Raw genomic sequence first — 27,883 nt, 5'->3', positions numbered from 1 at the left:
ATCTTTCTGCGAGCAGCTCAAACAGATATCATTTAGCACATGAAAAGAAAATACATAATAGGGCAACACAAGGTACACAATAAACACCGGCATTGGGTGAAGCATACAGGGGTGTAGTATTGATCTGGTCAATCCATAAGAGGGTCGTTTAGGAGTCTGGTAACAGTGGGGAAGAAGCTGTTTTTGAGTCTGTTCGTGCCTGTTCTCAGACTTTTGTATCTCCTGCCCGATCGAAGAAGTTGGAAAAGTGAGTAAGCCGGGTGGGAGGCGTCTTTGATTATGCTGCCCACTTTCCCAAGGCAGCAGGAGGTGTAGATAGTCAACGGATGGGAGGTGGGTTTGTGTGATGGACTGGGCTGTGTTCATGACTCTGAAGTTTCTTGCGGTCTTGGGCCGAGCAGTTGCAATACCAGGCTGTGATGCAGTCAGATAGGATCCTTTCTAAGGTGCAACTGTTAAAGTTGGTAAGAGTCAGTGTGGACATGCCGAATTTTCTTAGTTTCCTGAGGAAGTAAAGGCGTTGTTGTGCTTTCTTGGTGGTAGCGTCGATGTGGGTGGACCAGGACAGATTTTTAGTGATGTGCACACCTAGGAATTTGAAACTGTCAATTATCTCCCCTCGGCCCTGTTGATGCAGACAGGGGTGTGTACTGTACTTTGTTTCCTGAAGTCAATGACCAGCTCTTTAGTTGATACCTGTTCTCCAAGGGCTCAATATGAGAAGAGATTGCAAGCGCTACAACTTAAATTTATATAGCGCCTTTAATATAATAAAACATCCTGAGGCCCTCTGCAGGTGCATAATAAGGCATAATCAAGACAGATAAGGGGATATTCGGACAAATAGCCAAAAACTTTGTCAAGGAGTTAGGTTTTAAGGATATCTTAAAGGAAGAAGCAGAAGTAAAGAGGTGGAGAGTTTTTGGGAGGGGGGGTAGAATTTTTCCACATGGGCAGATTTCACAGCACGTTTCCTGCTGTGCAGCAGGCGGGAACTCGCACCTGATTTCACACTCGGAAACTAGGTAATCATGCATGGACGAGTAGCTCTTAGAATCACATGGCAGGGCGGGCACTGAATCGTTCACCCGCTATTGCCTAATGGGTCAAATGTACGGGTGCCATATTTAAACGCCACACAAGCACACGCATTTACTGCAGCCCAGTTACATGGGGGAAATGTTTAGCCCAAGAAAAAAGCAGCACCACCAAGTACAGCAGTGCCTTGAGACACTGATCCGTGGAACCCGCCAGCATCAGGACCTCCTCTACATGAGGGAAGGCTCCAGGAGATCCACCAGCCGCCGGTCCCCAGTCTGGGAGGCTGTAGCAAGGGAGATCAGCTTGCCTGGCTCCCATCCATGAAACAGCATCGAGTGTAGGAAGAGGATGGATGACCTGAACTGCTTCACTGGGTAAGTCAAACCTCAGCGAACTCCAATCTCACACTCTCCTCATGGCATCATCCAATTGAAAGGTTACATTGCTCAGGGATCTCACACAACATTAGCAGGGAAGACATCAGCGCACTGATTGTCTCACAAACATGTAAACATCACCAGCAACCCATCGATAATGCTGCACAAACCCCATCCTCAACCCTTACTAGGGCTGAATGCTTCTCAACTTCTCCTCCATTCTTTCTCCTCACATTCCATCCATTTGTCTCCAAGCAGACCAAACCTGTCCTCAACAAGAGAGAGAGATCCTGAATGGAGGAGGGAAGGTCGACATACAGGAGCACTCCAAATCTGGGGAGGATGCCACTGCGTTGGCATGGGAGGACAGAGATCCTTCTTGTGGGAAGGCGAGATCAGCCTCTCCCAGCAAGTCAGCACTGACATGTCCTCCAGGAGTTGATTACATCCTGACATTCTCAGAGAGTAACTTGCAATGTTGTATTCTGTCTGTTCATGAACTAAATCTATTTTCTCTTCCTCGCAGGCAGCAGCAGGTCCAGAAAGACCAGAAGGGGGAACTTAAGCCCCAGGCCTCAGCCCCAACTCAGAGGAGGATGATCAGGATAAGTTTGAAAAACACCAGTTTCTGCATTCGCCTGCACCTTTCAAGAGTGCAGAGACACACTCCCTGGTGGATCGTTGTTCTAGATTAGGATCAGGATCGCATTCTGGGGACACCTCACTGACACACCTTTGCGGCAGTTGGAGGCAGCGATAGTCCAGGTCTCTGGCACTCAGAGAATTGCTGGACATCAGGCACTGGCTGTGTCTGAGTCAGATGATATGTCTCTGGAAACGGCCAGCGTAAACACGCAGGAAAATCTGGCAGTGTTGTGAGAGGCACTCAGTAGACAAGTGTGAATAATGGTGGAGTCCTCCACATTCTGTCTGCTGTCGTAGCTCCAACAAGTGAGTGCCTCGAGGCACCAAGCACACACACACCCAATTACCACAGAAAGTTCCTCCACCCACTCCTCCCGCAACAGAAGTTGCGACCACGGAGCCCCTCCATGAAATGGAACGGAACGCAATGGATCCAATTGCACCTTCTCAAGGATATCTTCTCTTGTCTCAGCTCTGATTCTATTTCAACGCTGTGACTGTAAGCAGTTTGAGGGTACCCCTGACAGGGACCCTATAGTTCAGCCTTGGGCTCCATCCACACTGAGTCAGATCCCTCCCGCGCAGAATCTTTTCCAGTTTCTATTTCAAAATGGACAATAACCTTGGGCTTTCAAGTTGGTGCTGCTGCATTTTTACTTTGAGGCCAATTTCGACTATCTCCTTGTCAATGTTACCCCAATCTTCCAAGAACCTCATGATGTGCAGGTAGAGCTCCTTGAAGTTATTCTCTAGCAGCAGTCCCCCCCCCCCCCCCCCCCCCATTTCCCCCGCCTGTCCCATCCCCCCAGTGACCCTCGATCTCATTGTTATTGTGGTGGCCATTTTAATTCTTCTCACTGAACCCATCATTGTTTATACCCCAGGTAGAATTTGCCCCTCCCCATCTAATGGTTCTGTGCACTGTCACATACAGAGAAGAACCCCCTCCTGACCACAACCCACCACAACGAAGAGCTTCAAATACCCTCCCTTTATTAATTTTTCCCCATTTACAGGCTGCAGATGCCTTCCCTAACCATGACAATCCAATTTGCAGTCCAGTGCTGAGCTCCATCATCACCAACGGTAAGGCATTGAATAGCCCAGCCCACCAAGCTGTGCCATATCCCAATCGAGTGCACAGGCCCTGCCCCTCCCAGGAGCGGGACTGCAACATGTAAGCCATACATAGCTCTGTGGCATAGTCCACAAAGCCCTAGGACTGTCTTTAATCTCCACCACAATCTCTTGGCCACAGACCAGGTTCTATGACTGTCTTTCAATGAGCTCTCCCATTCCTTCATGACTGATCACAACACAATCTCCCTCCCCACTCCATGAGTCTCTGTGCGATCTGTCCCTCATATGCACGCCTTTCTCGTCCCACACCATCCCTTTTGTTCCACACTAATATAACTCCCTCCGCACCCTCCCATCCAGAGTCGTTCCATCCCCTCATCCCTCCTCCCCTTTCCCTCTGCTCTGCTCCCCGGTTGCAATGATAGTCTCTGCCTCAGAGTGCAGCCCTGCCTGAGACGTGCAGGACACACCCTCCCATAGTACTGTGGAAGCCAGTGAGTAGACCAACCGGACTACACCATCAGCAATGGTGAGAACCTGGAGCACTCCTGTTGCAGGTAAGCATTGAAAGTTGCGCCGACGTCGAAGTCACGAGTGAATTGAGGACCGACAGCTGCATATCACTCATCATGATTTAGACCGGTATGATTTCCCATTGCGGTGGGAGAGGGAGCGTGATTCCAGCAAGCATTCATGAGATGGTAATGCATGTAAATGGCGCTCCCGACATGGATCAGTGGGAATGCCAATCCACCAACTTCCTGCCATGAAAGTGGTGAAGAGAAAACGCTGAACTGACTTCCTGCCTGCAGAAATCCGAATTTTGGCCCCTCTCTGAACTTTCCGCTTCTCCCCGCCATGGGACCTGCTGCATGGGATACTGGAAAGTTCCGCCTGGAAATTTAGGGTGGAATTTTATGGCCCCGTTGTGGAGTTGCTGGGCTGGAAAATTGACAGCCAATGCAGCCAAAAATAGTCCATTGACTTGGGTGGGAGTGGAAAATCCCACTGGGATAAAATTCCACCCTTAGGGCCTAAAACTAGGGTTGTAATCAAGTGGTGAACTGCTCAAAATATTCAAGGTATTGACAGGAATTTATAGCACAGATAGAAATAAAATATGCCCATTGATTGCAAAGTCTAGGATTAAAAGGCAAGTCCAAAGGTTAGAGCTAGGTATTGCAAGAGTAAAGTTAGGAAACCTCAGCATCAACCGGTAATTATCATTGATTGATTGATTGATATTTATTGTCACGTACCAGTGAAAAGTATTTTTTGGCAGCTAAGGGAATGTACACAGTACGTACATAGTAGACAAAAGAATAATCGACAGAGAACATTGACAATGGTACAAGAACAAATAGTGATTGGTTACGGTGCGAAACAAGGGCCAAACAAGAGCAGCATAGGGAACTGTGAATAGTGTTCTTACAGGCAACAGATCAGTCCAAGGGAGAGTTGTTGAGGAGTCTGGCAGCTATGGGGAAGAAGCTGTTCCTATGTCGGGATGTGCGGGTCTTCAGACTTCTGTATCTTCTGCCTGATGGAAGGGTCTGGAAGAGGGCAGAGCTTGGGTGTGAGGGGTCTCTGACAATGCTGTCTGCCTTTTTGAGGCAGCGGGAGGTGTAGACAGAATCAATAGGAGGATGGCAAGCTTGTGTGCTGCGTTGGGCTGAGTTCACCACACTCTGTAGTTTGCACATGGTGCAGTTTGTTGGAATCTGCTGTGTGCTAATTTGCTGTTGTGTTTCCTATATTTAAAAATACTTCATTGGCTGTAAAGTGCTTTGAGATGTCCAGTGGTTGTCGAAAGCACTGGATAAATGCACACAAGAACACAGGAAATAGGAGCAGGAGAAGATCATATGGCCTGCTGAGCCTGCCCTGCCATTCAATATGACCATGGCTGATCTTGTGCTTCAACTCCATTTTGCCCGCCCGGTTACCATGTCCCATAATTCCATGAGAGACTAAGGGCTGTATTCTCTGTTCCCACCACCAGCCATTGGGATTTCCCAATGTGGTCACCCCATGCTGCCGGGAGACCCGCGGGTGTGGGTGCGCTGCCGCGCAACAGAGAATCTGTACCGGCGAATAATCCAGCCCCAAATATCTCTTGGAAAAATGGAGACAATTCAAAGTTAATTTTCTAGAATTGCAGATGTCTGGAATATTAAGAATCTGCTGCATGTTGATTGGCATATTCCCATGCCCAAACATACAATTTGTGTTGGGGAGGGAGGGATAAAGGGACAGATGAGATCTCCCACTGCTTAATGCGCTCAAGCACAATTTAATTAATTAAATTGGGGCTCTAAAATATGGGAAGAGCTTAATCGAGTAGCATCTTGTTCATTGAAAAACGCACCAAGGCTTTTATGTTGCATCATAATAAATGTCACAACAAAAGTGAAAATTAGCTTATATTTTATTGTTCAGTTGGGTTAACATGAAAATGTCAAACACTGATAAAGGTAACAATAGGAAGAGCTCGCAGGGCACTTGCATGGACTTGAGAATATCCTTTACAAAACTATGATTAAAATGACACAGCTGATACGCTATGTGCAGTGACTTGGGCTGTGAAGTTGATTGAAAATGAAGGCAGAATTATTTTTGAGGAAGAAATAGTATCAAATAATTTCCAGCTTATTTGTTTACTGCAACATTCACTTCTGAGTATTTAAATTAAACCTGCTCAACAGCGCTCATTAGTAATCATTCTAAAACCATTTTAAAACAATTTTCTTTGCTGGCTATAAGAATCAGGACTGCAGCTTTAAATACCTCCACGCTGGAAGTGTTAATCTGTGCACCAATTAAATCTTCCCTTTCCCAGATATTTGGGATTAGGAAGGAGTATTGTCAGTCAGCTGTACTATAACAGCACGTGCAGTCGTTATGGTTCAAGAGGTTTATCCTGACTCAAGCTCCTTGAGTGGTGCAATGAACTGCCTGCTCCTGCATGGTCTTCGGATCCAATTTCATTTGAATAATGTATGTTGAGGCAAACTAAATATTGTGCTTGGGACACTGACTGATGCATTTTTTGGTCATGGATGCTTCATTGTGGGAGGATATTAGAGACTGGAAGATGACAACATTTTGAACTGGAAAAAATGTCCCATTACCATTTCATTAAATGCTGTAAGTAGCAATGCTAACCTTTCTTGTCACCAAGTAATCATTGTGTGTCATATATCTGTCTTATGTTTTAATTGCTGTTATCTAAGAAAACAGCTTTAGTAACTGTTTTCTAGCACCAGAAAGGGTTTAGTAAAATAATGTAAATCAGTTAAGCAGCAGAGCTATTCAGCATGTATTCAATCATTAATATCTTTGTTTTTTCATTTTCCATTTCATTTTTGATTATTATAGATCTTAATGCTTGGGATAGATAAAAAGTTGATATTCAGATGCTGTCGTAATGTTGAGGAATCTTAAGCAGTTATTTTCCAAGCACTCTAGTCAAATGATTCTGCAATGGACCTTTTTTTAAAAAAAGAATTGTGAAATTTTTCATTCAAAATTATAGATTATAAATTGACCATGCAGAGATTTGCTTGTAGATTTTCAAGTAAATTCCCTCAAGTTAATGTTCAATGTCATTGTTTCCTGGTTTAACCACATGATTGTGGCTCTGAATTCTGCTAACTGCAGTGAAATGAAAGGCATTCTAAGCTTCTGGTCCACTGCATTGCTGATCTTATCACAGACTAACTTGAGACGGAAATGTTTGGTTTATGTTAATCACGATTTATCTTTGTGACCTGTTTATTTTATGCTTTCGCCATATTTTGATGGTTCATATTTTCAATTTCAGTTGTGGATGACTATTGTCAGGATGTGGGTAAATTAAAATCAATTCACAAAATAAAAATATGTTGCACTCCCACTGACCCTTAAAACTAACCACTTAGCACTCCAAAGTTTGGAAAAGTAATTTATAAAAAGGATCGTTCTTTAAAAACAAAAACAGAGGAGTAGAATGTGCAACCGGCAATTATTTTTGAAAGGAAACAGTTTTCTTGAAAGGCCCTTTGATGTGAACACAATAGCACAGAAGCTCATGCTGTTGTACATAAGGCAATGTTGCTAACTTAGCTGGAAATTGTCACCTGTTAGGTCAGACCGGGAGATTGTGTGGTGCTCTGTAGATGAATAGAAATGTAAAGGGGTGTAACCAGAGCAATGCACACAGCAGTTTCTAATAAGTAGGTATTTTCTTCAAAATGGACTGGAGTAGATGACAAGTACTGTTTATTAACCTGGTTACACTGAAGAGCTCTTGGGGGAGGAAAAGTATCTATAAGTGGATTTTTATAGAATGATGTTGTGTGGAACATGTTCAGAATTTCTGTTGGATACAGGCAGAGGAAGTTGCTTCCAGGAATACTAAAACAGCAGGAGGCTCGCTTAGTCTGTGAAGGTAAATGGTGGCACTGCAGGGTAAATCTCTGCTACTAGGATTTAATAGGCATCAGAACTGTACAATAGAAAAAATATATAAGCTCAGTCATTTTAATAAAATTAACGACTGCTTTTAACTATCTTTAATTAGGCATCTATGGAATCATGTTATTGCATATGAATGTTTTACAAATACAGATGATCAGGTTGCAGTTGGCATTTTTAAGGCTAGTTACGAAAAAACAAACGTGGGTAGATCCTCTAGTGGTAGATGAGTCTTGAATAAATAAAAGTAAAATTTACTGTGAAACATTGTACAGCTAATATCAAATTGAAGGAATTATGTTGCAAACTAAACAGAGTAAACATGTATAAATGCAAAATTCTTTGATAGCACCTAGATTCTGCTTCACTTTTGATATCCATTCATACGCCTGAAGTGTTTGGGGAGTGATTTACAAAATAGACTGACAGATGTTGCAGAGCAGTGTTGCCAATATGTAACAACGTGAATGCAGCAAGTACCATTCATGTCACACTGGTTTGTTAATGAGAAGTGCAGTTGTAAAATTAACAGTAAAACTGCCGTGGGAGACGGTTAGCACTGTAGAGCTGTTTCTTAATAATCAAATTCATGAGGATCATTGTAGTTACCCCAGGCTGTTTCAGAAATAGCTGTGGTCCAAATCATCTGATCAGGATCGGAACCTCTATGTCAGACCTTTGATCAGACAAAACAATACCCATTAGTCTTCCTCCAACTTTTCTGGGCAATCTTCTCCTTCCAAACTCATTCAGCGCAGTAAATCTTGTGGGGCAGCAAAGGAAATCTGCATAGAAGCCACGGTCCCTATTTATAGAGCTAGTTGTCGCATTCTAGTGAGTAAAGAGTTTAAATGCCCCTAAGCTTCTTCGTAAAGCCACGGAGAGACGGTAAGTGTGTATGTAGGGTGGGTAAGGTAAGGGAGTAGGGTGGAAGGTGGGTAGGGTGGCAAGTGGGTCATGGGGGGGGGGAAGCTGGTGTAGTGGGGGAGTCGGGGGGGGGGGGGGAGTGGTCAGTGAGGTGTGTCGGGTAGTCAGGGAGATGGTCTGTGTGGTAGGATCTGGTCGGGTCGGGGGTAGTCGGGTTTGAGTCAGGGGATCAGTTGTGTAGTTGGCTAAGAGTTAGCCCAGTATTTTTCTGGGTGACCATTTGGGTAAGAAAGTTGGAACTGTCTCTGACTCTCACTCAGACTGGGCGACTTTTTCGGGGAGTCCTGGGGACCAAGGAAATTGCCCAGTCAAACTTTACGGGCATTCCTCAGAGTCAGTGCATTGGTATTTCCGTGGGATTCCATGGCACAACTTATTTATTTTTAGAAAATACAGTGCAGAAGGAGGCCATTCGGCCCATCGAGTCTGCACCGACCCCCTTAAGCTCTCACTTCCACCCTATCCCCTTAACCCAATAACCCCTCCTAACCTTTTTTGGACACTAAGGGCAATTTAGCATGGCCAATCCAACTAACCTGCACGTCTTTGGACTGTGGGAGGAAACCGGAGCACCGGAGGAAACCCACGCAGACACGGGGAGAACGTGCAGACTCCGTACAGACAGTGACCCAGTGGGGAATCGAACCTGGGACCCTGGCGCTGTGAAACCACAGTGCTATCCACTTGTGCCACCGTGCTGCCCAAGTGGGACATTGCCAACTATCTGGTGATCAGAAGATCTGGGCCCCATATCGTTTAAATTCCAAGGGGTGAAAAATTACTAAAGCCCATTAGCAGTATGAAGATTGCGATGTGCATATCCCATTTGTGTTTCCTTGTCATCTCCATGACAGCAGTGTGCAGCCTAATGCTAAATACTTTGTTGAATGGTTGCACACTAGTAGGGTCCAATGTTTGTGCAAGCTAATACAAATTAAAGATGTCCTGCATTTGTTATAGCTAGGCTATACTTCTTAATTGTGAGGTCCATTCTAGCTGCCTTAGGTGCTGGACCTGCATCGAAAATTGTACTATACATTCTTCTCACAAGGAAGAGTCGAACAGTGGAATAGGAAGCAGCTGAATGTGGCTGGAAAAGGGTCTCTGGGTAAGAAGAAACCTGAGCAATGAAACAGCAGGCCAGAGAGAGAGGGCATCTAGGTTCTCACATGCAGTGCGAGGGACCTTGGTGCAGAAGTGAAAGGAGGTTAGAGCTCATTTTTCTGCAGGTGGCATGGATGCCCTCCAGACAAGCACTTAAAAAGGAATTAAAAAGCAGATAGCTATGAAGGGTAATGCCAGCAGTTCCCAAGGACCTGTAAAGAGTGCCAAAAATATTCAATGACCTCACACCATCTGCTACCAGGCGCATCACCAGCTTCACACACAGCTAAAAGCATTATTCACAAATCAGCAATTTGTAGCAATCAGGATCCATGTCTAACATTCATATAATACACCTCAGCCTCAAACACTTACCACTACTGCAAGCTTCAGACCTACATCTCCGAGCTTTCACATAGTTAAGCTGTGACAACTCCATAACCTGCAGAGATATCTGCATTCCTCCAATTTTGGCCTCTTATTGTTTCACCATTGATGGCCGATCCTTCAGCTACCAAGTGTTACAGACAAGGTTGAGATTGAAATGAAATTCCTGTTTCTTATCCTGACTGTCCATAATCAGTGTGTTTTTGAATAGGGGGGTGTGGGTGTTTCTTAACCCCCGAGAGCGTGGTCAATTTGAATAACCAGCAGTAAGTTTTTCATGGGTTTAAATAAAGTGGATTATTTATTCACACGTTGACCCTGAAAAGCTAATGCTACATCAGTCACTCACTCACTGCATGCACAAATGCACTTGAGGAAAATGTGGTTAAAGAGGATAATTCACTTTTGCAAGTTATAAAGAAAGGAATAGCTTGTTGGTCATATGATTAGCTTGACTTTTGGCAGGTCTGTCAGGCACTTTTCAACCTTCAAAATGTTGTTAGGTGAATTCGATAACCAACATCATATAACAAATTTGTTGCAGGATTCCCTCGAAGAGGTAGATTTTCAGCAGGTGACGAAAGTATCTCAAATCGCTGAAAAGTTCCTAATTGAATGACCATGGGTGGAGTGCATTCCTTGAATCAATATACCAAGACAAAATAATTTGTGTAATTCAAATTTCCTATTGTTTGTGGACTTACCTGAAACACGAAGGAAGTATAGAGAGTTTTAAGCTGAATAGTGGGGGAAAGGGATCAAATCTGGGAAGATGTGTTCTACCAAAGAGTAGAGGCAAGACAAGAGAGGAAGATATAAATATCGGGAAATGATAAAGAGATGGTGACAGGAAGGGACCGAGAGTACAAATCTAAGAGTGAATCAGCAGATAAAGATAGATTTTACAAAAATAATAAAGTATAAAACTAAACGTTCTGTACCTAAATGTGGGTAGCATTTAAAATAAAACAGGTGAATTGATCGTGTAAAGAGAAATTAATAAGTACAATCTGATAGTCATTACACAGACATGGCTACAGGATGACCTAGATTAGGAACTGAGTATTGAAGGATATGTGACATTTAGGAAGGACAGAATATTCAGAAAATCTCAAGGAGTGGCTCTGTTAATAATGGTATTAACACATTAGAGAGAGATGACCTAAGTTCAAGAAGCCAGGATATAGTAGCAGTTTGAATTGAGGTGAGAAATGACAAAAGGCAATAATTCACTTATGCGAGTGGTGTAGTTTTCCTAATTGTAACTAATTGTAATTGTAGGACAGAGTATAAAAGAGTATAAAAGAAGAAATAATGGGAGCTTGTCAGAAAGTAACGGCGATAATCATGGGAGATGTTATTGAAGAATCAGATGGATAAACGTCACATATGAGGAGTTCATAGAATGTTTTGGGGATAGTTTATTATAACAACACTTTCTGGAGCCAACTAGAGGGCAGGCTACACTAGGCCTGGCATTGTGCAATGAGATAGCTCTCCAAAGCACCTTTACTGGGCTGCGTGGTAGCACAGTGGTTAGCACTGTTGCTTCACAGCTCCAGGGTCCTAGGTTCGATTCCCGGCTTGGGTCACTCTCTGTGTGGAGCCTGCACATTCCGTGCCTGCGTGGGTTTCCTCCGGGTGCTCCGGTTTCCTCCCACAGCCCAAAGATGTGCGTTTAGGTAATTTGGACATTCTGAATTCTCCCTTTGTGTACCCGAACAGGGCCGGAATGTGGCGACTAGAGGCTTTTCACTGTAACTTTATTGCCGTATTAATGTAAGCCTACTTGTGAAAATAAAGATGATGATTATTCTTATAATTGATACTCTCATAGTTAAGGTAGCAGCACTGATCATAATATGATTGAACTTCACATTCAATTTGAGGGCGAGAAGAGTGCATCCGAGACTAGTTTTTTAAACTTAAATAAGGGCAATTATGCAGGCATGAAAGTGAAGCTAAATGAAGTGAACTGGCTTATGGAGTAGATCAATAGAGGTTCAATGACAGACATTTGAAGGGATATTTCAGAATACACAGAATAGACACATTCTAATGAGAAAGAAATATTACAAGGGGAGGACCCGCCATCCTTGGTTAACTAAAAAAGTTAAAGACCGCATTAAACTTAAAGAAAAAGTATATATTTATGTAGACATGAGTGGCAGGTCAAAAGATTGGAACAAATATAAAGAACATTAAAGATTGATAAGGAGGGGAAAACTTGAGTACGAGGGTAAGCTAGCTAGTAATATAGAAGTGGATGGACAGTAAGAGTTTCTATAGATATTTAAACAGGAAAGTAAGCATTTGCCTAATAGGAAAAGTGTGTGGGGAATTGATAATGAGAGCACGAAGGCTTTTGCAGATGAATTAAACATGTATTTTGCATCAGTCTTTGCAAGAGGACATTAGGAACATCCCATAAATAACTGTAAATTAGAAAATGGAAGGGGGGGAGGAACGCAGGAAAATATATTTTGCAAAATTCCCTAGGTTTGGGGAAAATTCCATTAGATTGCAAGGTAGTAAATGTAACTTGTTTATTCAGAAAGGGAGGACACAAAAAACAGGAAACTATAGACCAGTTAACCTAACATCTGTCGTAGGGAAAATGTAAGAATCCATTATTAAAGATAGCAGGGCACGTGGGAAAATTCAAGGCAGTCAGGCAGAGTCAACATGGTTTCATGAAAGGGAAATCATGTTTAACCGATTTATTGGAGTTCTGTGAAGGGCTCACATGTGCTGTGGATAAAGTAGAACCAGTGAGTGTACTGTACTTGGATTTTCATTTGATAAGTTGCGACATCAAAGGTTGTTGTGAAAAATAAAAGTTCATGGTGTCGAGGGTAACATATTGGCATGGATTTGAGATTGGCTAGTTAACAGGAAACAGTTGGCATAAATGGGTATTTTTTTCTGGTTGTCAGGATATGATGAGTGTTGTACAACAGGTATTACTGCTGGGGTTTCAACTTTTTACAATTTATATAAATGACTTGGATGAAGTGACTGAAGCTAAGGTCACTAAATCTGCTGATGACACAAAGATAGGCAGAAAAGTAAATTGTAAAGAGGATGTAAGGTGGCTACAAAGGGTCATATCTTAAGTGAGAGGGTAAAGAATGGGCAAATGTGAAATTGTTCATTTTGGCAAGAAGAATAAAAAAGAAGCAAATTATCTAAATATGTTCACATGTATACATGTTGGGAGGGAATTGCCTTAGCAGCCCTGAACATTGACTCTGGACCCCATGAATTCTCATGGCATTGGGTCAAACATAGGCAAGGAAACTTCCTGCTGATTACCACCTACTCAATCCCTACCTTCCCAATCTCGGCAAATGAATCAGCACTCCTCCATGTCTAACATCAATTGGAAGAGGCACTGAGTGTTGCAAGGCACAGAATCCACTCTGGGTGGAGAGTTTTGATGTCCCACAACAAGAGTGACTTTGTATCCCCATTACTGACTGAGCTGGCCAAGTCCTCAAGAAAATAGCTGCTAACCTGAGTCATCTGCAGGTGATGGGAGAACCACCAGGAGGGAAAAACCTGCTCGACCTTGTCCTCACCAACCAACCTGTTATATATGTACCTGTCCGTGACAATATTGGTAGGAGAGACAACTACACGGTGCTTGTGGAGGCAAAGTCCCATCTTCAGCTACAATCTGTAACCTCATGGTCCTCCATATTCCTCAACTCTACCATTAGCATCAAGCTGGAGGATCAAGCCTGGTTCAATGATGTGATTGCAGAAGAGGATGCCAGGAGTGCACCAGGCATACCTAAAAATGAGGTGTCAACCTGGTGAAGCTATGACTCAGGACTATGTTCATGCCAAACAGTGGAAGTAGCATGCTAAGATAGTGTTAGCCAACTTCATAACCAACACTTCAGATCTAAGCTCTGCAGCCCTGTAACATTCAGCCATGAAAGGTGGTGGACAATTAAACAACTAACAGGAGGAGGAGGCTGCACAAATATCACCACCCTCAATGCTGGGGGAGTCCAGCACATCATTGGAAAAAACAAGACTGAAGTATTTGCAATCATCTTCAGCCAGAAGATGATAATCCACTTTGGCCTCCTCCTGATGTCTATAGCATTACAGATAACAATTCAAAGCATTCTACTTGATATCAATGAACAACAGAAGGCGATGCAGATTTTGGATAGGTGCGGTAGTCACAGGGTAGTTGTTATGGGTGACTTTAACTTTCTAAATATTGATTGGAACCACTATAATTCGAATAGTTTGGATGGTGCTGTTTTTATCCAGTGCGTGCAGGAGGGTTTCCTCACACAATATGTGGATAGACTGACGAGAGGCGGGGCCACATTGGATTTGGTACTGGATAATGAACCGGGCCAAGTGTTAGATCTGGTTGTGGGAGAGAACTTTGGAGACAGTGACCACAATTTGGTGACATTCACTATAGCAATGGAGAGGGATAGGAACATACGGCAGGGCAAGGTTTATAACTGGGGGAAGGGTAATTACGATGCGATTAGGCAAGAATTAGGGAGCATAAGATGGAAACAGGAACTGTCAGGGATAGGCACAATTGAGATGTGGAGCTTGTTCAAGGAGCAAATACTGCGTGTCCTTGATATGTATGTCCCTGCCAGGCAGGGAGGAAATCGTCGAGTGAGGGAACCATGGTTTACAAAAGAGGTTGAATGTCTTGTCAAGAGGAAGAAGGGGGCTTATGTAAGGATGAGAAAACAAGGTTCAGTTAGGGCACTTGAGGGATACAAGATAACTAGGAAGGAGCTCAAGAAAGGGCTTAGGAGAGCAAGGAGGGGGCATGAGCCCTTGGCGGGTAGGATCAAGGAAAACCCCAAGGCTTTTTACACTTATGTGAGGAATAAAAGAATGACCAAAGTGAAGTTAGGGCCGGTCAAGGAAAGTAGCGGGAACATGTGCATGGAGTCTGAAGATATAGGAGAGGCCCTAAATGAATACTTTTTGTCAGTGTTCACAAAGGAGAGGGGCCATGTTGTTGAGGAGGATAGTGCGATACAGGCTGGGAGGCTGGAGGAGGTAGATATTTGTAAGGAAGATGTGTTAGAAATTTTGAGAAGCCTGAGGATAGATAAGTCCCCTGGGCCTGATGGGATATATCCTCGGATTCTTATGAGGCGAGGTATGAGATTGCAGAGCCTTTGGCTTTGATCTTTGTGTCCTCACTGTCTACCGGAATAGTGCCAGAAGACTGGAGAGAAGCGAATGTTGTCCCCTTGTTCAAGAAAGGGAATAGGTATAACCCTGGGAATTATAGGCCGGTTAGTCTCATTATAGGCTGGTTAGTAAATTATTCGAAAGGGTCCTGAGGGATAGGATTTATGATCATTTGGAAAGATACAGCTTAATCCAGGATTGCCAGCCCAGATTTGTGAGGGGTAAGTCTTGCCTCACAAGTTTGATTGTATTCATTGAGGAGGTAAAAAGGTACATAGATGAAGATAGAGCAGTTGATGTCGCATGCATGGATTTTAGTAAGGTGTTTGATAAGGTGCCCCATGGTCAGCTCATGCAGAAAGTAAGGAGGCATGGCGTACAGGGAAATTTGGCCGATTGGATCAGTAACTGGCTATCACATAGAAGACAGAGGATGGTGGGAGATGGTAAATTTTCAGACTGGAGCCCAGTCATAGTGGTGTACCATCGGGATCAGTGCTGGGTCCTCTGCTATTTGTAACTTTTATCAATGATTTGGATGATGGAGTTGAAGGTTGGGTTAGTAAATTTGCTGATGACACCAAGATTGGTGGAGTAATGGATAATGTGGAGGGCTGTTGTAGGCTGCAAAGAGACATTGACAGGATGCAGAGCTGGGCTGAAAAGTGGCAGATGGAATTTAACCCTGATAAGTGTGAGGTGATTCATTTTGGTAGGACAAATTTGAATGCGGACTACAGGGTTAATGGCAGGGTTCTGAAGAATGTGGAGGAGCAGAGATCTCGGAGTTCATGTCCATAGATCTCTGAAAGTTGCCACCCAAGTGGATAGAACCGTGAAGAAAGCATGTAGCGTGTTCGCATTTATTAACAGGGGGGTTGAGTTTAAGAGCCGTGAGGTTATGCTGCAACTGTACAAGACCTTGGTTAGACCACATTTGGAGTATTGTGTGCAGTCCTGGTCACCTCATTATAGGAAAGATGTGGAAGCATTGGAAAGGGTGCAAAGGAGATTTACCAGGATGCTGCCTGGATTGGAGGGTAGGTCTTATGAGGAAAGGTTGAGGGAGCTAGGGCTTTTCTCATTGGAGCGAAGGAGGATGAGAGGTGACTTAATTGAGGTGTATAAGATCATGAGAGGGATAGATAGAGTGGACGTTCAGCGACTTTTTCCTTGGGTGGATGTAGCTGTTACAAGAGGGCATAACTATAAGGTACATGGTGGAAGATATAGGAGGGATGTCAGTGGTAGGTTGGGGCATGGAACGCACTCCCAGCTATAGTAGTGGAGTCGGACACTTTCGGAACTTTCAGGCGGTTATTGGATAGGCATATGGAGTGCACTAGAATGATTGGGAATAGGTTGATTTGATCTTAGTTTCAGACTAGTTTGGCACAACATCGTGAGCCGAAGGGCCTATACTGTGTTGTACAGTTCTATGTTCTATGTTTAAGGTACTGGATACTGCAAAAGCTATGGCCCCAGAATTCTGGCAATTTACTGGAGATTTCTGCTCCAGAATTAGCAGCAGCCTTAGCTGATTTATTCCAGTACAGCTAAAACACCAGTATCTAACTGCCAATGTGGAAAATTGCCCAGCTATGTCCTGTGCACAAAAAACATTCATTCCTACTTCTTTTTCAAGCTTCTGCCCCAATAACACCTAATGTGGTTCAGTGGTCAATTTTGCTTCATACTACTTCTGTGTGCTGCCTTGGGATAGTTTGATCTTTTGAAGATATTGGATGGGATTCGCCCGACGACCAGAAATTCTCGCCTGAGGTCAATGGACCTTTACATGGTCTGCATCCCGCCTGTGGCGATCTTGCGGTGGGCGGGGCAGAAGGATTTAGCCCACTATATAAATATGCAATGTTCCAGTTCATTCGTTTACTCTGAGTTATTTTCCAATTTTGTTTGATCACATGACATGAGTTGCCATACACTAGGGAGGGGGTTGGCAGCAGACATTAAGGTTGCTTTTCACCTTCACCTCTTGAACATTATGGTGGAGCCTATTACCTGCATATGATGTAACATTTCCAAATCCAAATGCAATTATTCCCAGTTTGCTGATGCCACAAAACTAGGTGGGAACGTGAGTGGTGAGGAGGATTCAAAGAGACTTCAAGGTGATTTAGACAAGAGTAAGTGGTAAAATGCATGAAAGATGCGGTATAACATGGAGATGGCAGAGAATTATTTAAATGGTGATAGATTGTGAAATGTTTTTTAAAAATATATATTTATTAAAGTTTTCTAACACAATTTTTCGCCCTTACAAACAATAACCCCCCCCTCGTAACAAAAAAAAAGAGAAACCGCGCAGAGCAAGATATATACATGGCAAAATGATATATTTACACAGCTTTGTACACTGGCCCTCACCCATACGTGCCAGTTTCCCCAACCCTTCATGTTATCTCTTGCTCAACCACCCTCCCAGGCAGTCCCCCCTTTCCCCCCCCCCCCTCCCCCCCCCTCCCCCTTCCCCCCCCCCTCCCCCTTCCCCCCCCCTTCCCCCCCCTCCCAGGACATCCCCTCCACCCCCCCCCCCCCCAAGGTTGCTGCTGCTGCTGACCGACCTTCCTCTTACACTCCGCGAGATAGTCTAGGAACGGTTGCCACCACCTGTAGAATCCCTGCGCAGACCCTCTCAAGGCGAACTTAATCCTCTCCAACTTTATGAACCCAGCCATATCATTTATCCAGGCCTCCAGGCTGGGGGGCTTCGCCTCCTTCCACATTAGCAAGATCCTTCGCCGGGCTACTAGGGATGCAAAGGCCAGAATGCCGGCCTCTTTCGCCTCCTGCACTCCCGGTTCGTCCACTACTCAAAATATTGCTAGCCCCCAGCTTGGCTTGACTCGGACTTTCACCACCTGAGATATTGCTCCCGCCACTCCTCTCCAGAACCCCTCCAGTGCCGGGCATGACCAAAACATATGGACATGGTTCGCCGGGCTCCCTGAGCACCTTCCACATCTGTCCTCTACCCCAAAGAACCTACTCAAGCTCGCCCCCGTCAAGTGCGCTCTGTGGACCACCTTAAATTGTATCAGGCTCAGCCTGGCACACGAGGAGGAGGAATTAACCCTACCTAGGGCATCAGCCCACAGACCTTCCTCGATGTCCTCCCCCAGCTCCTCCTCCCATTTACCCTTCAACTCTTCTACCAGCGCTTCCCCCTCTTCTTTCAACTCCTGGTGTATTTCTGACACCTTGCCCTCCCCGACCCATACATCCGAGATCACCCTTTCTTGAACTTCTTGTGCCGGGAGCAACGGGAATTCCCTCACCTGTTGCCTCACAAAAGCCCTCACCTGCATATATCTAAAGGCATTTCCCGGGGGTAACTCGAACTTCTCCTCCAGTGCCCCTAGGCTCGCAAACGTCCCGTCGATGAACAGGTCCCCCATTCTTCCAATCCCCGCCCGATGCCAGCTCTGGAACCCCCCGTCCATCTTCCCCGGGACAAACCGGTGGTTACCCCTAATCGGGGACCACACTGATACTCCCATTGCACCCCGATGCCATCTCCACTGGCCCCAGATCCTTAGCGTTGCCGCCACCACCGGGCTCGTGGTATACTTTGTCGGCGAGAGCGGCAGCGGTGCCGTCACCAACGCCCCCAGGCTCGTTCCTTTACAGGACGCCATCTCCATCCTCTTCCATGCCACCCCCTCTCCCTCCATAACCCACTTGTGGATCATCGCCACATTTGCTGCCCAGTAGTAGCTCCCCAGGTTTGGCAGCGCCAACCCTCCTCGGTCCCTACTGCGTTCCAGGAACCCTCTCCTTACTCTCGGGGTCTTATTCACTCACACAAACCCCATAATACTCCTGCCTACTCTCTTAAAAAAGGCCTTAGTGATCACGATGGGAAGGCACTGAAACACAAACAGAAATCTCGGAAGGACCACCATTTTGACCGACTGCACTCTACCCGCCAGCGAGAGCAGTAACATACCCCATCTTTTGAAATCCTCCTCCATTTGCTCCACCAACCTCGTCAGATTCAGTTTATGTAGGGTCCTCCAACTCCTGGCTGTCTGGATCCCCAGATACCGAAAGCTCCCCTCCGCCATTCTCAGCGGTAGGTCCCCTATCCCTCTTTCTTGGTCCCCTGCCTGTAATACAAAGAGCTCACTCTTCCCTACATTGAGCTTATAGCCCGAAAACTCCCCAAACTCCCTTAGAGTCTGCATGACCTCCACCATCCCCTCCATTGGATCCGCCAGGTACAGCAACAGGTCATCCGCATATAGCGACACCCGATGCTCTTCTCCCCCTCGGACCACCCCCCTCCATTTATTAGACTCCCTCAATGACATGGCCAATGGTTCGATCGCCAATGCGAACAACAGGGGGCACAGGGGGCACCCCTGCCTCGTCTCTCGGTACAGTCGAAAGTACTCCGCCCTCCGCCGGTTCGTCACTACACTCGCCATCGGGGCTCTGTAAAGGAGCTTAACCCAATTGATAAACCCTACCCCGAACCCAAACCTACGCAGCACCTCCCAGAGGTACTCCCACTCTACTCGGTCAAAGGCCTTCTCCGCGTCCATAGCTGCCACTATCTCCGCCTCTCCCTCCACCGATGGCATCATTATCACGTTTAAGAGCCGCCACACATTGGTGTTTAGTTGCCTGCCCTTTACAAATCCCGTCTGGTCCTCGTGGATTACCCCCGGGACACAGTCCTCGATCCTCGTGGCCAGCACTTTTGGCAGCAACTTTGCATCCACATTGAGGAGCGAGATCGGCCTGTACGATCCACATTGCAGTGGGTCCTTGTCCCGCTTTAGGATCAAAGAAATTGTCGCTTCCGACATTGTCGGGGGCAGGGTCCCCTCCTCTCTTGCCTCATTAAAGGTCCACACCAGTAGCGGGACCAACAGGTCTGCGTACTTCCTGTAGAACTCCACTGGGAATCCGTCCGGTCCCGGGGCCTTCCCCGCCTGCATGCTCCTCAAACCCTTGCTCAGCTCCTCCAACCCAATTGGTGCCCCCAAACCAGCCACCTCCTGCTCCTCCACCCTCGGGAATCTCAGCTGATCTAGGAATCGTCTCATCCCCTCTTCCCCCGCTGGGGGCTGGGATCTGTACAGCTCTTCATAAAAGGCCTTGAATACCTCGTTTATTTTCGTCGCACTCCGAACCGTGGCTCCCCTTCCATCTTTGATTCCCCCTATTTCCCTCGCTGCCATCCTCTTACGGAGCTGGTGTGCCAGCATCCGACTAGCCTTTTCCCCATACTCGTAGGTCGCCCCCTGCGCTTTCCTCCACTGTGCCTCCGCCTTCCCTGTGGTCAACAGGTCAAACTCCGTCTGGAGCCGTCGTCTTTCCCCAAGTAATCTTTCCTCCGGGGCCTCTGCGTATCTCCTGTCCACTCTCAAAATCTCCCCCACTAACCTCTCCCTTTCCATACCCTCTGTCTTCTCCCTATGAGCCCTAATGGAAATTAGCTCTCCCCTGATCACTGCCTTCAACGCCTCCCATACCATCCCCACCCGCACCTCCCCGTTGTCGTTGGCCTCCAAGTACCTTTCGATACACCCCCTCATCTTCCCACACACCACCTTGTCCGCCAGCCGTCCCACATCCAGCCGCCACAACGGGCATTGGTCCCTCTCCTCTCCCAGCTCCAGTTCCACCCAGTGCGGGGCATGGTCCGAAACGGCTATAGCCGAATACTCTGTCCCCTCCACCCTCGGCATGAGCGCCATGCCCAGAACAAAGAAATCTATCTGGGAGTAGGCTTTGTGTACATGGGAGAAGAAAGAAAATTCCCTGGCCTGCGGCCTTGCAAACCGCCATGGGTCCACTCCCCCCATCTGATCCATAAACCCCCTAAGTACCTCGGCCGCCGCCGGCCTCTTTCCAGTCCTTGATTTGGAGCGGTCCAGTGCTGGATCCAACACTGTATTGAAGTCCCCTCCCATTATCAGGCCTCCTATCTCCAGGTCCGGAATGCGCCCCAACATGCGCTTCATGAATCCTGCATCATCCCAGTTCGGGGCGTATACGTTTACCAACACCACCCACGTCCCTTGCAGCCTACCGCTCACCATTACATATCGCCCTCCATTGTCCGCTACAATAGTTTTGGCCTCAAATGACACCCGCTTTCCCACCAATATTGCCACTCCTCTATTCTTCGCGTCCAGTCCCTAGTGGAATACCTGTCCTCCCCATCCCTTTCTTAGCCTGACCTGGTCCGCCACCTTCAGGTGTGTCTTTTGGAGCATGGCCACGTCTGCCTTCAGTCCCTTTAAGTGCGCGAACACTCGAGCCCTCTTCACCGGCCCATTCAGGCCCCTCACATTCCACGTTATCAGCCGGCTCTCACCCATCCCCACGTCCCGCCGACTAGCCATCTCCTTTTCTGGGCAGTCCCGTGTCCACGCCTCCCTCACCCTCCAGTCCCCCAGAGGGGGGACCCACGTCCCGACCACCTCTTCTGTGTCCCATTCCCTTTCGGCCAGTGCAGCAGCAACCCTTTGTCCCCCCCCCTTCCCCCCCCCCCCCCTCCCCTCCCCCCGCTCGACCCCTGTCTAGCTTTTTTGCTCCCCCATGTCACTCCCGTAAGTCAGCTGACGCCTGCTGACCCCGGCTTCCCCCGCCGTCCCATTGACCTCCCCGCGTGGGAGTCTCACAATCCATATGCATTCCTTCGTTCCCCTTCCCGCCTTTCCAAAGCCCGCTCCGCCCCCTCTGGCGCAGCTCCTGTCGCGGCCTTGTCTCTCTCCCCCAGCCCATGTAACATTTCCTGCGTGTGATTGACCCCCCAGAAAACAACAAGCATCACACATCAAACCCCAAAACATCCCCCCCGACCCTCACAAACCCTCAGTTAGAGTCCGACTTTTCTTCTTGTACAAAGGTCCACGCCTCTTCAGGCGTTTCAAAGTAATAATGTTGGCCCTTGTATGTGACCCACAGTCGCGCTGGCTGCAGCATTCCGAATTTCACTTCTTTCCGGTGCAGCACCGCTTTGGCCCGGTTTAAACCCGCTCTCCGCTTTGCAACCTCCGTGCTCCAGTCGGGGTATATTCGGATCTCTGCATTGTCCCACTTACTGCTCCGCTCCTTCTTGGCCCATCTCAGGACCAACGCTCTGTCCGTGAACCGGTGGAACCTCACCACCATCGCCCTTGGCGGCTCATTTGCCTGGGGCTTCTTTGCCAGCACCCGATGTGCCCCGTCCAACTCCAGCAGCCTCGAAGGGGCATTCATGCCCATCATTGCCTCGAGCATCGTGCTCGCGTATGCCCCGGCATCAGCCCCCTCCACTCCCTCAGGGAGACCCAGGATTCGCAGATTCTTTCTCCTCGACCTGTTCTCCAGGTCTTCGAGACTTCCCACCCACCTCTTGTGTAGCGCCTCATTCTGCTCCACTCTCACCGCCAGGCCCACGAGCTCGTCCTCGTTCTGACTGACTCTTTTCTGTCCCTCCTGGATCTTAGCTTCGTGGGTGAACCCGAGTCCTTCAATTGCCGAAAGCATAGGCGCCAACATCTCCTTGCGCATCTCCTCGCGCTGCTCCTCGAAGCAGCGCTTGATGAACTCCTGCAGCTCCCCTTTGTCCCTGGCCGCCGCCATTTTGTTTTCTTTCCCTCGCTTCTCCCGTTGCTCCAGTGCCGCTCCTTTGGCCGTTACACTTCTGGTCCGTTTCGTAAAGTTGGAGGGGGACCTCTCTCTTCCCTTCCCCACGGGCTGCGTCAAAAAAAAAAAAAAAGTTCCGTTGGGGCTCCTTTAACGAGCCCAAAAGTCTGTGGTAGCGGGAGCTGCCGAATCGTGCGGCTTAGCTCCGCATAGCCGCAACCGGAAGTCGAGAGGGAATCCTTTTGGCAGTGTTCGCTTCACCAGTCTGCCCCAAAAAGTCTATAGAAACTCCTGAAAAAGGCCTGAGAGTTCGTTCCAGTCGGGAGCTGCCGAATGCGTGACCTACTCCTCCATGGCCACAACCGGAAGCCTCGTCCCTGCTTCTTCAATGGCCTTGGTAGATCTTTTCACAGTTGTTCCCTCTGCTGCTAGAATTCACCTTTGATAGAGTCAAGTCAGAATGCAGCTTTAAGCTTGCCCTTCCCCCGCCTGCATGCTGGAAGAGGCCTTTGTCTATTCCTGCAGCTCAAGCCAAATCTTTTACTGTTTCTGCCGGGTCTGGTAGCCAAAAGACATAACATTCCTGGGGGACACTGTCAGGGGAATGCTGCAGTCTTCTTCCCACACCAGGAAATGTCAAACAAATGCCGTGGGGGCCCTGTAAAAGAGCCCAAAAGTCCGTTCCAAGCGGGAGCTACCAAATATGCGACCTAGCTCTGCATAGCCGCACCTGGAAGTCGTGAAATGTTAATATACAAAGGGACCAGAGTGCCCTAGGACACCGGACACTGCTTTCAGGTGCAGCAAGCAGTTCGGAAGGCAAATGGTGTGTTGGCCTTCATTGCAAGAGGACTTGAGTACTGGAGCAAAGATGTCTTACTGCAGCTGTACAGGGCCTTGGTGAGATGACACCTGGAGTGTTGTGTGCAGTTTTTGTCTCCTTACCTAATAAAGGATATACTTGCCAGCGAGGTTCACCAGATTGATTTCCGGGAAGGCAGGGAGGAGAGATTGGGTCGACTAGGGCTGTATTCACTGGATTGCAGAAGAACGATTTAGATTTATTGTCACGTGTACCAAGGTACAGTCAAAAGAATTGTTCTGCATACAGTTCAGGCAAATCATTCCATAAATGAAAAACATTGGACATACAATAAATACACAATGTAAATACATAGAAATGGACAGCGGGTGTAGCATACAGAGTATAGTGCTACAACAGTAGAGAAGTTGCATAGAGAGATCAGTTCAGTCCATGAGAGGGTCATTCAGGAGTCTGGTAACAGTGGGGAAAAAGCTGATTTTGAATCTGTTAGTTCATGTATCTTCTGCCCAATGGTTGGAAGAGAGAATAACCTGGGTGGGAGGGGTCTTTGATTATGCTGCCCGCTTTCCCAAGGCAGCGGGAGGTGTAGACAGAGTCAATGGATGGGAGGCGGGTCCACATGATGGACTGGGCTGTGTTCAAGACTCTCTGTAGTTTCTTATGGTCTTGGGCTGAGCAGTTGCTGTACCAGGCTGTGATGTACATAGATAGGATGCTTTCTATGGAGCACCTGTAAAAGTTGGTAAGCGCCAATGTGGACATGCCAAATTTCCTTAATTTCCTGAGGAAGTATAGGCGTTGTTGTGTTTTCTTGGTCATAGCATCGACGTGGATGGACCAGGACAGATTGTTGGTGATGTGCACACCTAGGAATTTGAAGCTGTCAACCATCTCCACCTCGGCACCATTGATGCTGACAGCGGTGTGTACGATACTTTGCTTCCTGAAATCAATGACCAGCTCCTTAGTTTTGCTGACATTGCGGGAGAGATTGTTCCCATTACACCATGCCACTAGGTTCTCTATTACCCTCCAGTACTCTGAGTCATCATTGTTTGAGATCCAACCCATTGTGGTCGTGTCATCAGCAAACTTGTAGATGGAGTTGGAGCCAAATTTTGCCACGCAGTCGTGTGTGTATGAGGTGTAGAGTAGGGGACTAAGTACGCAGCCTCGCGAGGCCCCTGTATTGAGGACTACTGTGGAGGAGGTGTTGTTCATTCTTACTGATTGTGGTCGATGAGTCAGGAAGTCGTGGATCCAGTTGCAGAGGGAGGAGCCAAGTCCTAATTTTTGGTTTTTTGATTTGAGCTTGGCTGGGATTATAGTGTTGAAGGCGGAGCTCTAGTCAATGAATAGGAGTCTGATATAGGAGTCCTTGTTTTTCAAGATGTTTCAGGGATGAGTGTAGGACCAGGGAGATGGCGTCTGCTGTGGACCGGTTGCGGCAGTATGCGAATTACAGAGGATAAAGCATTCTGGAAGTATGGAGTTGATGTGTCTCATGACCAACCTCTCGAAGCACTTAATAATAGATGTCAAAGCCACCGGATGGTAGTCGTTGAGGCACGTTGCCTGGTTCTTCTTTGGCACCTGTATGATGGCGGTCTTGTTAAATCAGGTGGGAACCTCAGAACGGTGTAGGTAGATGTTGAAGATGTCTCCGAACACACCCGGCAGTTGGTCCAGGCAGGATCTGAGTGCATGACCAGGACTCCGTCAGGATCCGTTGCTTTCTGTGGGTTCACTTTCAAGAAGGCTGATCTAACTTCTGAGGCTGTGATGGTAGGTATGGATGAGTCCGAGGCTGTTGGGGCAATTGATAAGATTTGAGGGCGGATCTCATTGGAACAAATGAAATTCTGACAGGGCTGGACAGACCGGATGCAAGGATGATGAACGCGATTTACCAGCATCGTCACGTCTGACTTGGTGACGCAACAAGGCCATTGAATCTCGCAAGATTTGCGGCGCTTGAGACATCTCGTGAGATTCAGCCGAACTTCGTGAGATGTCGCGATCTGGGTCTCGCCCTCGCTGGGTGAGATCCAGATCAGCATGTTTAAATAAGCCCAGTGAGGCCTCGGCCAGGCAAATGTGGACCAGGCATAATGGAACCTGTGGGGCTTCCCAGACTCCTGGGTGGTCGGGGAAGGAGCCCTGTACAGAAGCTGTCAACTTTCAGATGAGACATTGAACCAATGCCCTGCCTGCCTGCTCAAATGTCTAAACTCAGGACACTATTTTAAAGAAGAGCAAGGATGTTCTGGCCAATATTTATCCCTCAATCAATGTAACAAAAAACATTGAGTGAAACATTCCGATATTTACTCTTCAGTGCTGGCTCTGGTGAGAAAATCGGTGTGCATCTTGCCAGTTGCACAGATGGTTCCTCTTGCCAGATAATGCCAAGGGGCAATTTCAGGGATAGTGCCAGAGTGTCCAAGCATGCCCCTCTGCCCCCGGGGGTTATACTTACCTGTGCGCCCCTGCCGGGCTCTCTTTGACTGTTTCATGTTTTTAAATGTCTGTTGTAAACTACAACTACAGAATTCTAAATGTAGGGGGACATATGGAAGGGAAGCCCACTAATCATATTAAAATTTATTAAAATATATTGATGTCACTATAGAGGGGTGGGGAGAATTGGAAAACGAGATCTCGCCGACGGGAATCTCGGGCAAAATTCTCCCTCAACGGCGCGATGTCCGCCGACTGGCACCAAAAACGGCGCCAATCAGACGGGCATCGCGCCGGCCCAAAGGTGCATCTTTGGGGGCCGAGTCCCAACATTGAGGGGCTAGGCCGGCGCCGGAGGGATTTCCGCCCTGCCAGCTGGCGGAAATGGCGTTTGGTGCCCCGCCAGCTGGCGCGGAAATGCGGCGCATGCGCGGGAGCGTCAGCGGCCGCCGACAGTTTCCCGCACATGCGCAGTGGGGAGAGTCTCTTCCGCCTCCGCCATGGTGGAGGCCGTGGCGGAGGCGGAAGGGAAAGAGTGCCCCCACGGCACAGGCCCGCCCGCGGATCGGTGGGCCCCGATCGCGGGCCAGGGCACCGTGGGGGCACCCCCCGGGGTCAGATCTCCCCGTGCCCACCCCAGGACCCCGGAGCCCGCCCACGCCGCCTGGTCCTGCCGGTAAATACCAGCTTTGATTTACGCCGGCGGGACAGGCAATTTCTGGGCGGGACTTCGGCCCATCCAGGCCGGAGAATTGAGCGGGGGGTCCCGCCAACCGGCATTGCCCGATTCCCGCCCCCGCCCAATCTCCGGTACCGGAGACTTCGGCGGGGGCAGGGGCGGGATTCACGGCGAGGGGTCGGAGAATGACGCCCCTCATTTCTGCTTCTCGCTGGACTTTGCACCCAGGTTGTCATTTGCACTCACGGCAAACTCAGGTGCATAATTACCCCCAATATCTGGTTGTTATCACTTTGTTGTCCGTGGGAGGTCACTGAGTACAATTTAGCTGCTGAGTTTTCTACATTACAACAGTGATTTCCCCTCAAAAGCACTTCATTGGCTGTAAAGCGCTTTGAGATATCCATTGGCCAAGAAGAATGCTGGGTGGAGTTTTTCCCAAAAAATGAAGTGTTGTTTCCAGCTTGAAATTTGGTGCAATTTCCGCTGTCCCAGTGGCACAATCTGGATGGCAATCTTCATGCACTTTGAAAATATAGGGCAAGATTCTCCGGCAAAATCGGGAACGGCGATCAGGCGGAGAATAGCTCCCGATGCCGAAATCGCGGCAGGCATCGGTTTGGCGGCGGGTGGCAATGCTCCGCCTTCTCCAAATTGGCATCATTGCGCCACACGCATTTGCAATTGCGTTCGCATCTCATTATCAGGCACACCCGCAGTGCTCCGCCTCTGATGGGCCGGTCCATGTGTGGTCTCAACAGTCGTGAACCTGGCGAGGTGGCTGCGGAGAAAGAGAGAGAGGGCATTTGGACAATGTCCAGCACCGCCATCCAGTTGTGCTGCTGGCCGGGGGTGCTTCTGCCAGGGAAGTTGTGGGGGATGGCCGGGAGATGGGCTGTGGGGTCGGAGTGGACGGGAGCACGATCCAGCACAACCGGCGCCATCTTTTCCAATGTGTTTGGTGCGGGTTTGGGGGGTGTATAATGTACACATAGCTGCAGTTTGTCAGCCCGGCACTTATCCATCACGGACCCAGCGATTCCTCCACTGTTTTTTGCGTGTTCTGTGGGTGTTCCTCACAGCGCTTGGTGCGGGTGCCGA

At 47.7% G+C, this 27,883-nt stretch overlaps 1 protein-coding gene across 1 annotated transcript in view; it reads left to right on the top strand.

The window, feature by feature from the left end:
* The first annotated feature begins 6,040 nt into the window (after positions 1-6,040).
* The window catches only part of myo16 (myosin XVI), an 875,686-nt gene continuing 853,843 nt past the window's right edge, over positions 6,041-27,883 (top strand). Inside the window, exon 1 of the mRNA XM_072476270.1 lies at positions 6,041-6,290. Coding sequence (XP_072332371.1) covers positions 6,263-6,290 — 28 coding nt within the window. The 5' untranslated portion in view covers positions 6,041-6,262. The remainder of the gene's footprint in view (positions 6,291-27,883) is intronic.

Source organism: Scyliorhinus torazame, chromosome 15, assembly GCF_047496885.1.
Source record: "Scyliorhinus torazame isolate Kashiwa2021f chromosome 15, sScyTor2.1, whole genome shotgun sequence".
In the NCBI taxonomy this organism is placed as follows: Eukaryota; Metazoa; Chordata; class Chondrichthyes; order Carcharhiniformes; family Scyliorhinidae; genus Scyliorhinus; species Scyliorhinus torazame.
This window is presented reverse-complemented; position numbering and strand designations above follow the sequence as displayed.